Source organism: Hypomesus nipponensis, chromosome 8 (genome assembly GCF_054491055.1).
Source record: "Hypomesus nipponensis isolate SF chromosome 8, ASM5449105v1, whole genome shotgun sequence".
Taxonomy (NCBI): domain Eukaryota; kingdom Metazoa; phylum Chordata; class Actinopteri; order Osmeriformes; family Osmeridae; genus Hypomesus; species Hypomesus nipponensis.
The window spans coordinates 12,919,587-12,939,059 of NC_140368.1; the positions used below are offsets into that span (position 1 = coordinate 12,919,587).

Here is a 19,473-nt window from a genome sequence, read left to right on the forward strand (position 1 = left end):
CATCACTCCCTCATTCGCTCCCTCCCTCTCGCCCTCTGTTGCTACCTCATTGTCACCCCCCCTCTCTCCCTCCCTCTTTCTTTCACTCTCTCCCTCATTCTCTCTCTCCATCACTCCCTCATTCACTCCCTCCATCTCTCCCTCCATCGCTACCTCATTCTCTCTTTCATTCTCTCCCTCCCTCTCTCCCTCATTCTCTCCCTCCCTCTCGCCCTCATTCTCTCCCTCCCTCTCTCCCTCCCTCTCGCCCTTTCTTGCTACCTCATTCTCTCCCACCCTCTTTGCCTCATTCTCTCTCTCCATTGCTCCCTCACTCTCCCCTTTCCTCTCTCCCTCCATAGCTCCATCATTCACTCCCTCCTTCTCTCCCTCCCTCTCTCCCGCCTTTTCACTCTCCCCCTCCTCCTCCCCCTCTCGGCTTCCCGCAGCGCCCAGAGTGAAGTGGTCTGTGTCTCGTTTACAAACGTCTCGGAAAGACCAGTCTGGGTTATTATGACAAGATATCCCACAGTCTGAGAACTTTCCATCTTCCCCGGAGAAGACATCCTCCATTAGGCTTGGAGCCGTTCCCATGGTCGTGTCAGAGATACCATCCCGCTCCGCTGGTGTCTCTGGTGTCCTTCCTGAGGAGTCTGGTCTTTCTAAGGTGGAGTCGGGTCTCTCATAGAGCAGGTTGGGTGTCTCAAAAGGCGAGACTGGTCTTTCGAGAACCGAATCTGGTGTTTTTAGAGGTGAAACTGGTCTTTCGACAGGTGAATCTTGGCTGTCTACAGGTGATGCTCGTCTCTCCAGAGGTGAGGCTGAACTTGGGAGACTTGTGGAGAGACGAGAGGGGGAGGTGGGAGAGGAGGGGTAGGGAGAGGAAGGATAGATGGAGTAACAGGCGGCAGAGGTAGGAGAGAAGAGAGGGGTAACAGATATATCGTAGGCAGACGAGGCGGAGAAGTGAAGAGAGGAGGGGAAAACCGGAGAGGAGGGATTGGGAATCCGGGATGTAAACAAGGGAAAATGGGAGGAAGAGGAGGGGGATGGAGGGGTGGAAGGAGAGGGGAGATTGGATAAGGATGTAGGGGAGGGAAGATTGGATAAGGATGTAGGGGAGGAAGGAGACGGGAGATTGGATAAGGAGGTAGGGGAGGAAGGAGACGGGAGATTGGATAAGGAGGTAGGGGAGGAAGGAGAGGGAAGATTGAATAAGGAGGTAGGGGAGGAAGGAGAGGAGAAATTGGATAAGGAGGTAGGGGAGAAGACTGAGGTGGAGGAGGGAGGGAGGGAAGGGGAGGCGGGACAGGAGCGGTCCAGGGAAGCCTCTTTGACAGTCACCTGACTGTCAATGCTGCCCCCAGACAGAGCCTAGAGCAACAGCAAAAACAAAGCACTAGTTGTTAATCGTTGTTGTGGGTGTAGCTTTTAGCATTCAACACTTCAGATACACATGTACCTAGATACACAAAGTTGAGACTGACCTTCAAGTGCTCAGAGCCAATACCATGGACAGAACCAGACTCAGGCCCAGGCTCAGGCCCAGATCCTAACCCAGGTCCACACCCATACCTGGGCCAGGGCCCATGTTCAGGCCCAGGCCCAGGCCCAGGCCCAGGCCCAGGCAAGAGCTGCAGGCTGTGTAGGCTGGGGATGAAGGGCTCTTCGAGGAAGCCACTGCTGTCAGACTGGCAGCTGTTGGTCCTCATCACAGCCTGGGCTACAGGGGGAGGGGAGACAGGGGAGATGGAGGGGAAAAGGCACAGGGGGAGAAAGAGAGAGAGGGAGAGATGTTGGCGAGGTAAGTGGGCGAAATATGAGGTGCATTCCCAGACTAGTTAAAGTGGGTAAAGCACAAGTTGTAGACAATTTTGGAACATTGAGAAACCATAAAACACTGCTGTCGCAGAGCGCGATCTGGTCACTCCTTTAAATTGTGGCATGCAGCCAACAGCAATCATGAAATTAATGACTCGTTCATCATTGCAATCACCCATGTCATTTTGAATATCTTACAAAGGACTTCCAACTAGGCACAGTAGCTCCTCTTTGCTTTCCCTTAAGCATAAATGCTAGACTATGACTGTGTGTTTACCCGGGCTGTATCAGATGTTAAGGGAATCTTTATGAAAATAATGACACACTCTAAAAAATTGCCACTTTGCATTGCAAGCCAGCAAGGTCTTGTCAAATGTCAAGGAAACTGTGCCCAGGAAAGATTATCCTGCCACATTAAGTACACAGCCACACAAATATTTCTAATAGAGCAGACCATTAATAGTGAATAAATGGAAATGAAGAGAATTGGAAGGTTAAATACAGAGGAAATCACAAAGTAAACAAGCCTGTATGTTTGGGAGACGGAGAGATGGGACAGAGAACGAGAGTCCGAAAAGTGAGTAAAATGTTGATAACAGGGGGGGAAGCACTCAATGACAGGAGGTTCCAGAGAAAAGAGGAGCACGAGAGAGGAGCAGAGAGAAGGAGAGAATCCCTCGGAGAACTCGTCTATTTACAGAACCGGAGGACTGTTTGAGTCTGGGACTGCTTTAAAACTGAAGTCATGAGGCAAGCATCCACCTTCTCGCTATGAGAATAGTTTCCATGCTATTAATGTCCCCGTTAATTCCCACCACACCAACCCCCCCCTCCGCCCATCCCCCCCTCCACCCCCCCCCCCCCTCCGAAACTGTTACAGCATCCGTCTCTCCCCCTTGGCTACTGTTTAGCATCTGAGAGACCCACCTTACGTAAACAGCTGCCACGCACTATACACACCGGAGTTCCATAGGAAGCATTGTACTGTGTACAGGAGGGAAATACCAACGAATAGGACAAGGAGAACTAAATCCAATATTTACATCGACTTTTTCTTGATAAATGAATATGATCTGACAGCAGAGTATTTTGCGTAATAGACATATATATATGCGCGATACACATATGAACATTGAAATTTGAACACACACTGATTTCAGTGGGGTTCACTTAATGTCATTTGACTGAAGTTTAATCCAAAGCAATGTCATGGGGGGATTTGAACCTGTGAACTCTGGATCTACAGTCAAATGCTCAAACACTAAGATATACTCATCTCCATACCCGTGTTGTCCCCAGTTCCTGAACAGCTCCCAGCGATACTGCCATCATCAAAACTCTGAATCTGAAACGCATAAACACACACACGTACACACAACAATAATAAATAATAAGTTATACATACTGTAAGTCACACCTTTCATCAAATCCACAAGATCTGCTTTTGGTATATTCATTTACAATCCTCTGCTGTAAGTTAAGTGCAAATAACTAAGACAGTTCCATTCTTAATTTCCTTTGCCATTTAGTTGACCGTTTTACCACGTAAGGTTTTTTTTTTTTTTTTACCTCTTCCATTTCAAACGACTCTCTGGCCTGCCCAGGGCTCCTCTTCTTGGCAAGGGCAGCACTGGAGGTCCCAGCCTGGATCTCTTTCCCCAGTCCCAGTCGTGCTTCTACCGTAGGGGCCTCTAGGGAGTCCAGCAGCGTTCCCTGCTCCTCCGCCAGGGGGGACAAGCAGATACTCTCCTGGAGGACAAGCCTGGTTCTCCTCAGGGTGGCGGGTTTGTCAGCGATGCTGGACGGGGGCTGCTCTGGCTGGTCCGAGGGGCTAGAGGCAGGGGGTTGTTCCTGGAAGGTCTGAGTTTGGCCAAGGTTTCTCCTGGAGGCCTTGCGGAAGAGCATACCCATCCGCCTCCTCCTCTCCCTGGCTTCGGCGGAGAGGTCTCTCCCTGGAGATGGTGCTCCGGCGTGGGGGGAAGCGGAGGGGTCAGGGCCTCCGACCAGGGTGGAGAAGGCTGTGGTCACCTGCTGTAGCACCTCCAACTGTCTGAAGCGGTCTGGCCAGGGAGAGAAGGAGATAGGGAAAGAAATATAGAGAAGGGAGAAAGAGTATGAAGAGAAAGAAGATAAGAAAATATTTGGTCCATCTGGATGTTTGACACATGTAAAGCAGGCAGCACACCTGCTAATCATGACATCCGTTGACACCCTGCTCAGACACAGCAGTAACAGCATTCTTACTGGAATCAGCCGGCAGACTGCATTTGGGTTTGGAATAATCGGGGCCAATTGAAAAACAGCGTGACGACAGCGCGGACAAGCGACCGATTCTCGGATGCACGTCTCGTCTATCTACGTGGTGGGGCAGGACTCACTGCTGACGTCTGGGTTCTCGATGTCCAGGCGGTTCTTCTGGGCCTCCAGGAGCACCTGGATGTTGATCCCGCGGGCGTGCGACGGGTGGTTGATGAAGCGGGCCGGGATGCGACCGGACAGGTCGGGCTCGTCGCTGCCGAAGCCCAGGTCGAACAACACCTCCTCCGGGTCGTCCTTCCACAGGTTGAGCACGTCCATCACACTGTCACAGGGGGCGAGGGATTCGTTACGGCTATACAAACCGATGCGGACCTCCACATACGCAAACACACCAACACGCCTGACCAGACACACAGGGGCGGTTCTGAGGGGGGGCCGGGTGGGGGGCCAGTGCCCCTTTGACAACAAGCTTGGACCCCCATAGGGGCCACCCTAAATGTAGAGTCTGAATAATTATAAACATGGTATTTTGCCTGACACTGCCTACAACGCAGTGAAGAAAAATATGACAACAGTTCAACTGACCCCACCTTGACCCCCCCCAGTTGAAATGGTCTAGGACGCGCCCCTGTAGATACATGGCAATAAGACACGAAACAAACGGAACAAGCTTAGGAAATGCCAGACCTGAGAGGAGATGACTGAGTGGAGAGGGCTGAGGTGACGCTGTTCCACCTGCTGAGATCTGGCCGGGTCGACCTGGGAGGAACCAGATAGAACCAGATGTGACCGGACCTAAAGACTTGACAACAGCCCTATAAACCATGACAGAACGACTAACCCTCGACTACATTAGCAGGACAGCGACAACAAGCAACATAAATTATACCATAGCCTTCACCTTTTACCTAGCCCTCATCCATTCTACTCTGTGTACTTTTCTGTTCCAAACCCGCTGAAAAAAACGCTGCCCTCGCCAAGAATTTCCAGTTTGCTATGACGGTCTACAGATCTTCAAAGCATAATCAAAACATGTTTTACGTTCAACAATTTGCTCGGGCTGGATTCAGACCCAGAACGTAACTCCCACTGGTCAAACTCACATGTCTCAACCTTGTCCAGCTTCACTAAACAATGCTTCGCTGTAGACCAGACACACACTCTCCTCCAACTCCACACAGAGCCATATGTCCTCTGTGATGTCTCACATCATCATTCCTGTGTAATATTCCTACTTTGTTTCATGCAAACCAACCTAATCATCCTCCCCATATCCACGGTTATGCGAAGGCAGGGATGTACAAACAGAGACACAGTAGATCTGCCCATTTGCATGGTAAATACTAAGTCACTGCCAGGTGCTAAGAGGCCAGTAAAACTTTCTGCCGATTCCACACAACCTATGACAACACACCTATCAATCAACTGGGTTTCGAACCCAGCACCCACTCCCCAGCCATGCAAAACCAGCGGAATGACCACAAATGCTTTAGTTAGGAATCTGATCCGCCATGCTGTGTGCCAAGGCTGTAAATGAGGAACTATCCAACCATCAAAAAAAGTATATTAAATCCAAACATTTAATCGAGTTGCATTTCAACAAGCCAGAGGCGGTAATGTCATGTATATACTTACTGCAGAAATTCCTGGACAGTCCTCACTCCGTGTTTGCCATATAAAGAAGCTGGAGAGAACAGAGGACAACAGAGGGAGGAGGAGGGTTATCTTGACGCTAGCAAGCTGCATCATTTGGACCATAGATGAGCAGAGATAGTGGCAAAAAGCAGAGGGGCAAGGAGAAAGTGGGGGGGGTGGTTGAGAGGGATAGGTAGAGAGACAGAAAGAGGGAGAGGAAGAGAGGGAGAGAGGGAGGGAGCGAGCGAGAGAAAGAGGAGAGGGAGGGCCAGCGAGAGCTAGAGAGAGAGGGAGGAGTGAGCGAGCGAGCGAGAGAGAGGAGGGGCAGAGAGGGGGAGAGAGCGAGCAACAGAAACGCAAAGTCAGCACATCCTGCTGGAGGCTAACTCAGTCCAGTAGCTATATTAGGCAAGCACCATCTCCCCGTTTCCCCTCCTCCCTCTGTCGACGTAGGTGTTTGTTGTCAGTCTGCTGTCAGCCCTCTGCACCCCTCCCCTCATGGTTGTGACTCCCTATGCTGGCACCGTGTCAGGGACAGAAGGGTCCAGTCTCTGCCTCGTCGTGTTATTCCAGCGAGGCGTTCTCTCCTCCAGCCGTCCTACATCCAGCCCTTATCTCCGATTCTTCCCCGCGATGACGACCATCACAAGGCCAGGGACGAGCCGCGGGGGGGGGAGGGGGGGGGCGGGTGGGGTTGACGACAGTGGCACGTGACATTTCATCCCGTTGGGTTTCAATCAGCTTAAGCCCACGCCCTGCTTTGAAAGGGTTTCCGTCACTGGGCGCTGCTGCAGAGGTAGAGAGGAGCGTCTAGGAGCCCTCAGAACACACCCAGCAGGCCAGAGTCTGGAAATACTCATACTTAATGGTGACAGATGGCCGTCCTAGTCATTTCAGTTGACAGAACTGTACTTTCCCCATCCTTGAAACAAGCCAGCCATTAACTAGAAGAATGAAGACTTTCTGAAAAAAGATGTTTCGGCATGAGCTTGAGCTAGCCTTGCTCTTGTCCACTTTAAAGACATGGAGGCTGGGCCAAATGTCCAAGTATGCACCTACTAAAATATCCTCTCTCCCTCTTCCTTCTTCTTCTTTCACACCGTACTGAAACATACTCAAGGCCAGTCCTTGGAACTTGACTGGTAGGCAAACGTGAGGGGGGATCCCTGTTCACACACACAGACATGCACACGCTATGCACCCGCCAGATGCACACACACACACACCAGACACACTCACACACCAACCAGGCGGCTGGTGTGTGTCACATCCTAACAGTGTTTGTTTAAGGTCCCAGGGATGTTTGCCGAGACTGAGCGAGATGTTACTTAGCAATGTTCCTTAGTGGTGTTTAGGGCCCCGCCTAGATGGTTGGGTTCCCCACTGCTCTCTCTGTCCTTTCCCTCTCCCTCCTTCTTTTCTCTCCCTCTTTCTTTCCCTCCATGTCTGAGAGTTTAGCCCTGAGATTAGAAAAGAGTACAAAAACTAGCGCTGTGCCAATATTTCACCCGCCCTTATAAATACGCAAGGGCCTTCGACACTGTTTTGTCTCATTGTGTACCCGCTCCAGACAGGTCAGGTGGTCTTCTAAGCACACAGGGAGGAGATTCATCACTCTGTTTTCCTACGAGTGCTGAACCCGTTTTAAAAGGCTGTGTGCTAGCTAGCGCTAATCTCTCCCACCGCCGATGGCACCTAAAAAGTACAGGAGCTGAAAGATGTTTACCTTCCACACCCAACGCTAAGTCATCCTCACTGCTGGCATTCCTCTTCAAGGACTCTGTTTAAAATGAAGGCAGTCATCAAAACACATATGTAGGCATTATTCACACATGCATACACAGAAACGTAGCAGGAGCAGTATTTCAGAACAGGGAACCTGGCAAAGGTGCTCCATTCACAGCAGCTGACTGATAAAACTTTACTTACCTCAGTGAAAAGTGTGCAAATAAACGATCGAAACCTCATACTCTGTGACTTCATTAAGAACTGAGACACGTACAAGTGTTTATAGAAGGTTTTGAAGGCTGGTTAGAGAGGGATTAAGAGGGATAAAGAGCAAGTCTCTCTGATGGTTTTCACCCAACTCATTTACATGTTGTTTGAATTGATCAACCTTGCGTGACAAAATCTTCCTTGGGGAGGGAGGGGGGCAGAGGGATTACAGAATCTCCTATCCAAGAATCAACTCACATTGTTGTGTGTAAAGATATCAGTCTCAGAAATTGAGTTGTGGTACTTTACTTACAGTACAAGCCTCAGGAAATACATATGCAGTCCGATGTTTCCTTATCTACACCACTTTCTCAAAAGATGAAACAATTCAGAAGAGCACATATCATACGTTGCAAAGCCGTACAGCATGTCAAATATGCCTTATCTTAGTAAGACAAGTTCCAACTTGTCCTCTTTCCAAATTCCTCTTACTGTAACTTTAGATAAAGATCGTCGATCACAGACAAGACAAGACTCTTCAAAGAAAACCGATTAACAACTAAACACACTGTCAGACACATTCAACTAACTCTGTCAACCGATATCAATTTTATAATTATTTAAATCAAATCACATTCGATTTCATTGGATCATACCTGCAGCTTGTCTGCTCTGTTCTGGTTTTGGATCCACTCTGGGAGAAAAAAAAAAAAAGGGATTGGGGAGGAGACAGCCAGTAGAAAACCTGAACATTCAAATGAGAGGACCTGGCCTGGGAAAGCTCATGCTAAAATTCAAATGCCCTAGAGCCCCTCAATCCTTAAAGAGCTCCTAGCCTTTCTGTGCGGCGCTACACAATATTTCACAGCCACATTTAGATCATACACTTTCAAGCATTTGGGTTAGGAGTGGCATGTGTAAATAAATAGGAATGAGATGGTTTTAAAAAATAGCTTCCCAGACATCTGGTGAAAGTAACTGGCGGTGTTGTCACCTACTCATTGACGGTAGTGAGCCACTCTCTCACACTATCCTGGGTACGGTCTCCTGTATCAACAGACAGGAAACATGAGATAAAACACGCTGGTGCCAAAGATTCACGACACCGTTGAAATTTGAACATTTGTGAAATCCCAACGAGGCTGAAGCAATGTGTAATGTCGGGTGTTTCTACCGAGGTGCAATTGCTCTATTTGGAATCGTGAATTTACATGCACGATCATTTTAATTTGTATCCACTTAGTAGCAGCTATGGTTGACATTGATGTCAATACTTTTAAAAAGGCATAGCAAAGTCATGACAGTAACACAGATTATTGATCTAGAGAACTGTGTTGGGGCACAGAGGACTCGGCTCGTCATCACCAAAGAGAGAACATCTAATCAGTTACATCTGTTGTAATAACTTAAAAAACATGACACAGCCTTCATAGTGTACGTCCCATGCAGAAAGAGCACACATTCGGTTAGACTAAGATACTGAACGCACATTTTTAAGACTCTATATGTTTATCCTACGTTTACTGTATGCACTCACCCACCATAGTAAATTCCTTGTTGGTGTACACTTACCTGGCTATTACACTTGATTCGGATTCTGCTAGCTCTAAACGCATTGCATGCTTGGCACTATTTCCCCGTCGGTACAGTAAAACCTGTTTTGGATATTTCATACTCTCCAGCAGAAGAGGTCCTCACCAGCTCTGTCTCGTCCCTGTGTCAGAGACGACACTGACGGACACACCTCCACGTTGCTCCACAAGGGCCTGGAGGCCACCAGGGTGGCTCTCTTCTCTGCTGCAGTCCCCTCAGAGGCCATCCTGCACCTGGCTTCAGATCCCTGGTCCTGTCCCAGCGCCTAGCCTGGCCCTGCAGCCCCCATCCACGAGGCCCGTCAGTCAGGTACTGGAGCAGGGCAGCCTGGACACTAACCACCACCACAGCAGCGTGCTTCGTAAATGGAACCTGTCATCAAAGCTACCTGCTCTCTCTATGTAAACAGTGCCAGGAACAGATGCAAATGTGATACTCATCTCTACTCTCGCTATCTCTCCCTCTGCGCCTCCATATTATATCAATATTTCAACCATTGACACGGAAATAGCCTATTTATTTATACTGTATAATGCCTTGTCGTGGTTTCCTGTCCATGTTTTTATCAGCATGGAGCAGCACTGGAGGGATAGAGAGGGGAGGCAGGACTTTTTCAGAAAGTCTTGTCAACTTTTTCCCCGTCTCCTACTTCAATAGACTCAGAACTCAAACAGCTGTTGACATTAATATGAATAATAAAATCGTACATCAGCTGGTTGACAATGTTACAACTGTAAACATGTAGCCAAAATGTTGACAGAAAGGCTGATTGTAGCCTCGTCTATACTTCTACCCATAATTTTCTGTATTATTTACAGTACGCTGGGACTATTTTATTGTTTTTTCATAAAACTGTTTTTATAGGTTAATTAATATGGTAGGTAGATGCGGGAGATCCAGTTGCTAAACCCAAGAAAATACGACACATCCTTGGCTTCGTGGAATAAATTATTACTCAGTGCGTTAGCCTATGTTTTAACCTCAATTGGACTATCAATTAGTTGCAAATGTTAAATAGGCTGACAACCTTATGCGTCCCCATTGAAACAACCGGTTAAAAAATAAGTCACTTTCCTCGCAACTAACACCGTTTTTAAAATGTTGTTTGTGTACTGGTTCGTTTTCTGGTATGAAATCGAGAAACTCACCTGTAGTGACGAGCGAAACGGGTGCCTTTTCTTGGTCCTCCGTTTCAACGACTGACTATTCTCGGCTTGCAACGTGAAGGCATAATAGCATACATATTTGTGTGACCAAGAGCACGGCCTACATTAAAATATATTTGCATTGACACGACCCGTTGCAATAAAAGTTGTTGTGGTTAGACGAGTCCTACCTGCGTGTCCTTGATGGCCACGAAAGAGGAAATGAATGTGCCCAAAAAAAAAGAAGGGTTTTGTTGTCACGTAATCTCAATAAAGAGAACTGGCTAAAATGTTGCGTGTGAGCTTGCGTCCAGTGATATTAACAGCAAAGCAGGAATCAGCAGGAAAAGTTAAACCCAGAACCGCGTTAAATGCCTAGAGGCACTCTCACTTGTATACGCTAGATGTCAGTAAAATACTTTTCCCCGTCAGCTTTAACATTTAAGAAAGGTTTTGCAATTCATGTAGTGCATTAGTGTAGCTAACTAGTGCACAGTGCCAATGACACAGTTGGTGCTTAAAATGTCAGTGAAACACACAGATTACTTGAACTAACTTGGATTAAAAAGGACACTTGCAAAATATGAATTTTGCAGTGTCCGATTCTTAAATTGTTCGTGGGAAGCTAAACCCATTCTAATTTGTACACACACAGAGATTCCTGGCATTATAAGAGAGACATATATGGATATGTAGTCATCCTCAGGTGTTGTAGGCTGTGTGTCCAATATGTAAATAAATTGCGTGATCTGTTGCACCTATAACGAAGATTATCAAGCCTGAGTATATTTTCAGGCATAGGTAGGCTATAAAAACATCAAACATCAGGATAGCTTCATTAAATTGGATTCAAAGGGATTTGTATCTGTCAATGTAAAGCGTAACGTCAAGTCACACATCTGCTGCGATTTGTTTAGTACCTTCTTCGTTTTTTGTTACATGAATGGACTGAAAAAATATGGACTGTTGCCATGTAAAAGGTAGGGTGTATGGATAGGGGCTTAGTGGATGTAGTGGTAATTATATGACAGCTGTGTGTGGCTGTGGAAGAATGTGTGATCACAGACAGGGATGAACTATTTCCCATTCTAAAACGTGATGTGATCAATATTTTAGCACAGAGCTTTAAAGCATGCTCGGCTTTGTTTGCATTACCAATCACAACGATGAATTGCAATTCATTCCGTGACATTTCACAGGCACACATTATGTATTATACTATGGGGTCTTAGTTCTTGGTGGTTGATGAGAGACTTTAAAAACACTCAAGAGCAACTGGAGCTTCATGAATAATTGCCACTATTGACTCAAAACACCTCATGGTGGCTCACTGTTTGTCTCTTCAAAACACCATCGTGTTATTCATATTCATAAGGGACTAATTATGCCTGAATACTTACATAGCTGTTTGTACTTACTGACGTGGGTCCATATGTGGCTAACTTTTTAGTTAACTCCTACTAACAGTTAACTGTTACTTTCCTGTTAGTTCTATTGACCTCTCAATGGTCTCTCTCTATCTGTCTGTCAGTCTATCTGTCTATCTGTCTGTCTGTTTATCCACCCATCCGTCAATCCATCCTTCTATCCGTCAACCTGTCTGTATGTCTGTCTATCTGGCTACAGTATACATATCTTCCCCTTCCGTGCCCTCCATCCATCCATCTATCCGTCCTTCCATCCATCCATGCATTCCTCCATCCCTCTGGCCTGGTTGCTAGGCAGCATGGCACAGCCTGTGTGTAGGTGGCATGTTCATGCCAACCAGCCCTCTGGTGGGAGTCTGGAGGAGGGGCGGGGGCGTCGGTCACTTATGACTCATCCAGACCTATACAAGACAAGCGCAGATGGACCAATCTGATTGGCTGTGAGGGAGGAACAAGGGCAACACTGATGAAAGCTACAACAATTCCATAACGCTACAGTCTTGGTCTGTTACGTAACTCATTTGTCATGTAAAGTGAGCAGCATTTAAGTGGGGCGATACATTGGACGGGCCAAGCAGAAAAACAACTGTGATTTTTGGGAGGATTTGACTTTCAGTCCACTAAATTCTGTGGGGCTAAACACAGGTGTGCATTGTGTTTTGATGACCATGATACGTAAATGATTGAAATGCCTTAAGGTTTCCTAACATTGAATCTAATATCCCATACCACTCCATTCCGATATAGAGCTACAGCTGCTACTGGACTGTCCAGCACCGGCACATACCCAAGAGGCTCCCCCTCTGGTGAGCTGGGGCTAGTGGATAAATTAGTTTAGGCCGAGCAGCAGACCGAGCATGGCAGCGGTGTGGAGAGAGACTGGACAGGTTGCCAGACCCTTGTTTCCCTATGAAAGCACACTGGGAAGAGAGAGGGCGAATATGAAATGACTGACTATAAGTGGGGACAGCTGCCTGTTGAAACCAAGGATGTTTAACCGTGCTCCTGAGAGCTTGCTGGAGGCCATGTCTCACGTCTTCAGCCCCACTCTGACTAAGTCTCTCCGCACTTGGTGCAAACGCAAGCACGGGCAGGGCAAGCCTGTGGTGAAATTACTTACATCAAGCCAGTCATTAGTCCAACCAGATGGCATGGTAAAAAGAGTATTAACTCTGTGAACTGAGATAGATGAGGATGGGTAGGTTTGTGTTGGAGAGAGATACGGATTCTGAGTTGAAAACAAGCCAAACCATGTTCGGCTTTTGATCAACATCCATCTGTGTCCGAGTAGATCCATCTATGCTTTGTGAATGTATGTCGCGGATACTTCGAAAACCTTCGAAACCCTCGAAGCAAATATGGACCAAAACCTTCCCAGACATCAAGGATATTATCTTGGTCTAACGGTGCATTCTTCTTTTAAATTGCCAGAGGGGACTAGGGTTCGATCTGTTGGCACATGACTGGCACTTTGTCTCTGATATCTATAATACCTCAGCTCCAAATGATCTTTTATTTTCCTATGGCAGGCCAATCTTTCTTTACAGAAAGAGCGATGCGAGCAAGCAGTGTGTGTGTGCGTCTAGGCAGCCATTAGCCGTGAGGCACGTTGTGCCATTTGCATGTGATCTCTCTCCAGTCTCCATCAAGCTCCTCTGTTTTCACACGGGTCATTAGCAAGCACTATTAGAGTGCAAGAGTTCTATTAGTGCCAAGGGGCTTAGGATCACGGTTCTCGGTGAAGAAGTACAGATGTCACGGAGATGGGGGCTGTTAACAGGAGGAATGGTGGAGGTGGCAGTTGCATGTGTGTGTGTGTGCAACAGGAAGAGTGTGTGTGTGTGTGTGTGTGGAGGGGAATTACTTTTGATTCCAAAGAACAAGAAGCCATCCAAATTCAAATGTTCTGTAGAGCCTCACTACACGGTAAGGTTGCAAAATTACGTGTCTTAATCACCATAAAAACCATGTCTTCGTAATCATGCTACGATTGCATGGCAAAAGGTTTCGGAGGTTTATTACGTAACGTGGCAACATTATCATAATTGTTTTTTATTCCTTTTAACTATCCTGGTTACTGTAATGTTCTCCTCTGCTAAACATACATTACTGCGATTGATTAAGCTTTTCTGACCATGAAACAAACCTTTCATGAACCCTTACTGTTAAACTGTGGCCACAACAACACGCATTCTCCATAGAGAGGCTTATTTGTTTACACCTGCCGGAGGGGAACACATGAAGGTGATCTTCCTCATCTGAGAGAGGGAGAATGGGCGGAAGTCCAGCTTGCACACACCACAACTGTGACCTTCAGCGGCGCCCTTTCCTTTCCAACAAGCAGACTCGTCCCATTATGCATGCGCCAGGTGGTTAGTTCACCACTGGTGATGTTATTTGCATTACGGCCATCACATCCCTCCACGACACCCCCTGTTTTCTCTTTTAATTCACACATTCAAAGACGACGTTTGTTGTTCATTTTGCTATTCACTCGCATGAATGTCCCTACTTCACCACTAAGAAGTTGGAGCGTGTTGGGTAGTAGTTCATGAACAAAGGCCCAGGAAATTTGGGATTTGGTAGAAATCCAGACCCCTGAGCAAGGCACAGGCTCCTGGCCTCATTCATGGTCCAACAGCTTAGCAGAGTGGGACTTCCAGGTTCTTCTCTGCCACGGTGGACAGCCAGAGTCACACCATAATGAGGCGACATCCCTTAATCTTGACTGGGCAACGACTACAATGTGTGGTGTAAATGTGTGTGTGTCTGGGTGTGTATGTGTGTATTGGGGGGGGGGGGAGGCAAGCCAATTATCCAGCCAAATTCCTCCCACCAGGCTCCGTGGACTGAAGCTAGCCCGTGCCAGTCACAGCTCACAGCAGTGACAGCTCACAGCAGTGACTGCCCGACGTAAGATGTAGGCTGACTGCTGGGATGTGGTCAGACCAGCAGGCCTGAGGGACGCCAGGTGAACTGACAGCTGAACATCTGAAACAGAAGGGAACAAAACCCAGGGCCCACACTCACGCCTCGATCCCCAGACAAGTACAAATGCTGATTACGGATCAGTTCAGTATGTGCGATCATTTATCACTTTATTCCCATTATATGACATGGGGTCAGGACAAAACCTGAACCGAGGTCAGCCTTTACCCTCTGAGACATCTTGTGAGGTACAGATGATGGATTTAGGCCTGGCACGTTGACAGAGTTCTCATTCCTGGCACTCTGGAAGCTTGCGTTCCTTCCCTGCCTCCCTTGTGCCAGGATGGCACCGTGGTTGGGTTTAGCATTTAAGAGTTATCTGACACATCAGCAGTGTTGGACTGGATCAATATTCCTTGCTCATAGACTATCAGAGCTCAAACCACTATATGCTTAACTTCATGGCATGGCATTGAGAGGGTGTGATTTAAGAAAGACAAAGAAAATTGATTGTGGTTTGATTGTTGGCCAAAATATCTTTAATTGTTTTCAGAATTGTATTATTTTGTTTATGGGGTTTTGTATTTTAAACAGAACAATTGGTTTTGTATTTTAAACAGAACAATGTTTGCGGTCCACATCATCATTCCCTTGGAATGAAATTATCCCCCAAAATACTGTATATACATCAATATACATCAATAAGTAAACTTCTTTAAATGAATCCCACAAAACCCACACAGTTTGAAGTCATACACAATAAACTGTACTGTAAGGTTTCTTCGCAGTTCCACTTGCACCTCTATTTCTCACACAGTTTACCAATTTGCATGTATTTGTGCAAAAACATCCTGTGAATAATTCCCGCCTCCATATCTTCATATGATGCTAGGTGTCTCCCACTTGCATGTTTCTGCAGAAATACTGCTGACAGAATCAGAACAAGTAAATTAGATATTTCACACATGGGACAAACAACAATAGTTGTTTGTCATTCCTGTCAAAGTGAGAATTACGTAATCAATGTTGTGGTGTCTATAGATACTGGTGATTTCATCAGATTTTTACTGCAATACTATAGTATATAGTGTAGAGTTTGTTATAGTATGGCAACTGCATTGAAATAATACTCCTCTCTTATTCACAGTACAATTCTGTCGAAGACACACTTGTGTTAGCCGTGAGTGTTTTAGACAAAACCTTTTACACTGATGCCATTCCAGTAATGCTAGCAGAGATCTGAATGAGTGTGAGAGCTGCCCAACGTGTGAAAATCAGTCTTCATCAGACAACTCTACCTTGCATCACTCAGTGATAATGAAAGTACATGTGGTTTGTAATGACTGGACGCCTTGGTGGAGGAGAAATACAAGGAGTGATGTAAAGAGTGATATCTTCCATTTTGTTATTTCTTTCGTGACAATCCCTTTCATGTTCCGACAGTAGACAATTAAGGGAAGACAGTTTTTTTCTTTAAACCGAGCTCAGGGGCTATTTTGGAGTGTGTGTATTAAATTTTTATGTGAAAAGGGATGGGCCTACTCTTTTTCCTTTCTCCTGCATAATGATTTATTGCCCAAAAAGACCAGAGAACTAATTAACAGAGTAATTAATTAATACACATTTGCATATTTGCATTTGCAATTAGTGCAGTCAAGTGATTACTCTGAAATGGGAAGTTTGACTCATCAGATGTTGGTGTGTGTACTGGACCGGAAAGACCGTCGCCAGCTGAGGCTACGAAGGGAGGGGTGTGTATGTATATGTGTTTGTGTGTTTGTGTACGTGAGCATGCTTGTGTGTGTGAGAGAGCATGTGTGTGTGTGTGTGTACGTGTGTGTGTCTGTGTGTCTGAACATTGGTCTGAACCATTTACATGAATGGAGCCAGAATGCTATAGTAATTGTTTTGCTCATTTGTGCTCCACATGGAAAACAATTAATATTAGCAGTCAAAAAACACCATACATATGTAGGCTCACACCGGGGTTCTCTGAGTTTCCAAAACATCTTGTTCAATTTAAAATCATAAACAGTGTTTACAATTCAGGGAAGGAGTATTTTGGTGATGAATACTTTGTTGAGGCTGGGGTCTATCTGAACTGTGTGGTTCAGTCTCGTCCTTTGTCTTCAATAACACAGTCACACACATGTGAGCAAGAGTGCTGAATCTCTGAATCAGTGCAAGCTCAGCCAGTTGGTAAATGTCCTTGACAAGATGACCTGAAATAAAGGAGAACCATCAATCATCTGTCTGTCACTCAGATGTGTAAGCAACTTAAGCTGGTGAGCAATTTGATAAGTCATGGTGTATTGATTACAATAATTCACTATATGTAACTCCAACATGATGAGCAACATTCATTTGACATGAACTGACATATATGTTGCTTGATACTTTTGCTACTACATTTGGAGTGTGGGACCCTTTGAACATTTGTGTTGGCAGCTAGCTTTAAAATGTACTTGATATGCCCTGGTGGCTCACTGGGTAAGGCCCTGTACCACTGAGGCTAAGGCCTTAAAGCAGGGGCCCGGGTTGGTTTCCAGTCAGAAACATTTTCGGCAGGTTTTTCTCTCTCTCTCTCTCCCTGCTTTTCAATCACTCTCTCAACTGTTTGTAAAAATAAAAAAATAAAAATAAAAATGAAAAAGGCCCCAAAACATTTTTTTTAAATACGTACAAATACATACAAAAATCATAAATTACTTGATATTCATCAATTAATAATCAAGGATTATGCATCTGAAAATAAACTATTTGATTAAATTGCTTTAGACCTACAGTCTTTACATATCCACCCTAAGATAAGGCCTTCCTGATCAGGTCCTCAAAGCTCTGAGATGGCCAGATGAAGGAGCGAACAGAGAGATCAGAACACGTGACAAGCACTGCCACGTGACGTTGGCTCCAGATGGCATGGGTACCAGCTCTGGCACTGTTGGCATCGGTGTCATTTCTCAAAGAGGAGAGAGCGGCACAGGAGACGGGAAGAAGGAGAGGGAAAAGGAGTCTCTCACTGGCGCTTCTGAAGCCATACATAAACTGTAGCGCCACAGAAAACGACTAGACTACAAGATAACCTCGGAAGATGAGCTGTGCAATCTGACACGAGATCCAGGTAAGAAAAAGCGCAATGTGATGACTTGTGGGCATGATTTACGACTGTTTAGTGAAATGGTCTTAAGCCTACATTAGAGCAGGGTCATAATTTCAATTACCTGGTAACGATAGTTTTTTTTATTAGAGAGGCGGATAAGCTACACTGTGACTGTCTGTGTTATTGAATGTCAAAATGGAAGATTAATTTAGGCTACTGTACATTATTTAAACCCATTGTAGCTGCAGCAAAAAAAGTGATTTCCATAGACTTAGATATTTCTGATGACTGGAAAGAATTCTGTGTAATCCACGAAACGTATTGTAACAGCCCGAGTGGAAATAATATCGATGGCATAGAGATCAAACAGTATTTGACCAAATCTCTTTATCTCCACATCTCCAAGACAATGTTGACCTTACCGTTTGATGAACAATCCATGATGCGGGAAAGGGAGAGTCACTTTGGAACAAACTTGTCTCTGGACTTCGTGGGTGACACAAAGGTCAGTAAGCAGGACCCTTTTATGAAATCAGACACCGTCTCACAGGCCGACATAAGATCAATGGAGGAGGACGAGTCGGACAGGGAAGAAGATGAGAGAGAGGAGAGCCATGACGAGAACGGCTTACCAAGAAGGAGAGGACCTCGTAAGAAGAAAATGACAAAGGCTCGAATCGACAGGGTCAAACTGAGGCGCATGGAGGCCAACACGCGCGAGCGAAACAGGATGCACGGGCTCAACAACGCGCTGGACAGCTTGCGAAAGGTCGTACCCTGCTACTCCAAAACTCAGAAACTGTCTAAAATAGAAACCCTCCGCCTGGCGAAGAATTACATATGGGCCCTATCTGAGATTCTCAGCACCGGTAAGAGACCGGACCTATTAACCTTTGTCCAGACGTTGTGTAAAGGACTTTCTCAGCCAACAACAAATTTAGTTGCGGGTTGTCTACAACTGAATGCCAGAAACTTCATCACAGACCACAACGGAGAGGCCTCGTTCCCAGGCAGGTCTCCATTCGACGCCATCTACCCACCTTACCACAGCTCCGAGGTCGTGGCTTCAGCCGGTCACGGAAACAGCACCATGGACAGCGCCAAGCCCTTCAGGCCCTACAACCACTGCACTTCCTATGAATCGTTTTACGAGAGCACGTCACCGGAGTGCTCAAGCCCGCCATTCGAAGCTCCTCTCAGCCCGCCTCTCAACTTTAACGGTATATTCTCCCTCAAACACGAAGACCCGGCGGACTACGGGAAAAGCTGTCACTATGGAATGCGTTACTGTGCGGTGGCAGGGCGAAGCTCTATCGTTCAGAATTCGATGTCGAGAGGGTCGTCAGACATCCACGTCCCCTATGACATCCACCTCCGCAGTCAGTTTTACCCGATGCAAGATGAATTCAACACTCCCTTTCATAATTAATGACCAAAAGAGAGTCCAAATGTGACCACCTCTTATTGGAGTAATTACTGGAAAAATAAATGAAACACTTTACCCACATATATTATTTACAACAGAGCGCTTTTTAGGTTAGGCACTTGGTTGTGGGCCATCTGATGGGTGATCATTAATTCATTGTAATTGAATGGTAATTGCCCTGCGGGTAAACACGTTTTGTCCTGGAATCCCATCAGGCAAAACACT

General features: G+C 46.2%; 2 protein-coding genes across 2 annotated transcripts; one reads left to right on the forward strand and one right to left on the reverse strand.

Moving 5' to 3' along the window:
* Window positions 1–682: 682 nt before the first annotated feature.
* itprid1 (ITPR interacting domain containing 1) lies at window positions 683–10,456 on the reverse strand. The gene is made up of 13 exons (XM_084703702.1): window positions 10,371–10,456; window positions 9,328–9,556; window positions 8,628–8,676; window positions 8,286–8,323; window positions 7,421–7,474; window positions 5,695–5,743; window positions 4,747–4,818; window positions 4,179–4,381; window positions 3,370–3,860; window positions 3,085–3,145; window positions 1,467–1,702; window positions 1,324–1,353; window positions 683–814 (listed from the first exon to the last, which is right to left on the reverse strand). The coding sequence occupies exons 2-13, from the start codon at window positions 9,446–9,448 to the stop codon at window positions 683–685; spliced, it is 1,536 nt and encodes a 511-aa protein (XP_084559828.1). The 5' UTR covers window positions 9,449–9,556; window positions 10,371–10,456.
* A 7,775-nt stretch (window positions 10,457–18,231) lies between these two features.
* Window positions 18,232–19,251, forward strand: neurod6a (neuronal differentiation 6a). The gene has a single exon (XM_084703143.1). The coding sequence runs from the start codon at window positions 18,232–18,234 to the stop codon at window positions 19,249–19,251; it is 1,020 nt and encodes a 339-aa protein (XP_084559269.1).
* Window positions 19,252–19,473: the final 222 nt, after the last annotated feature.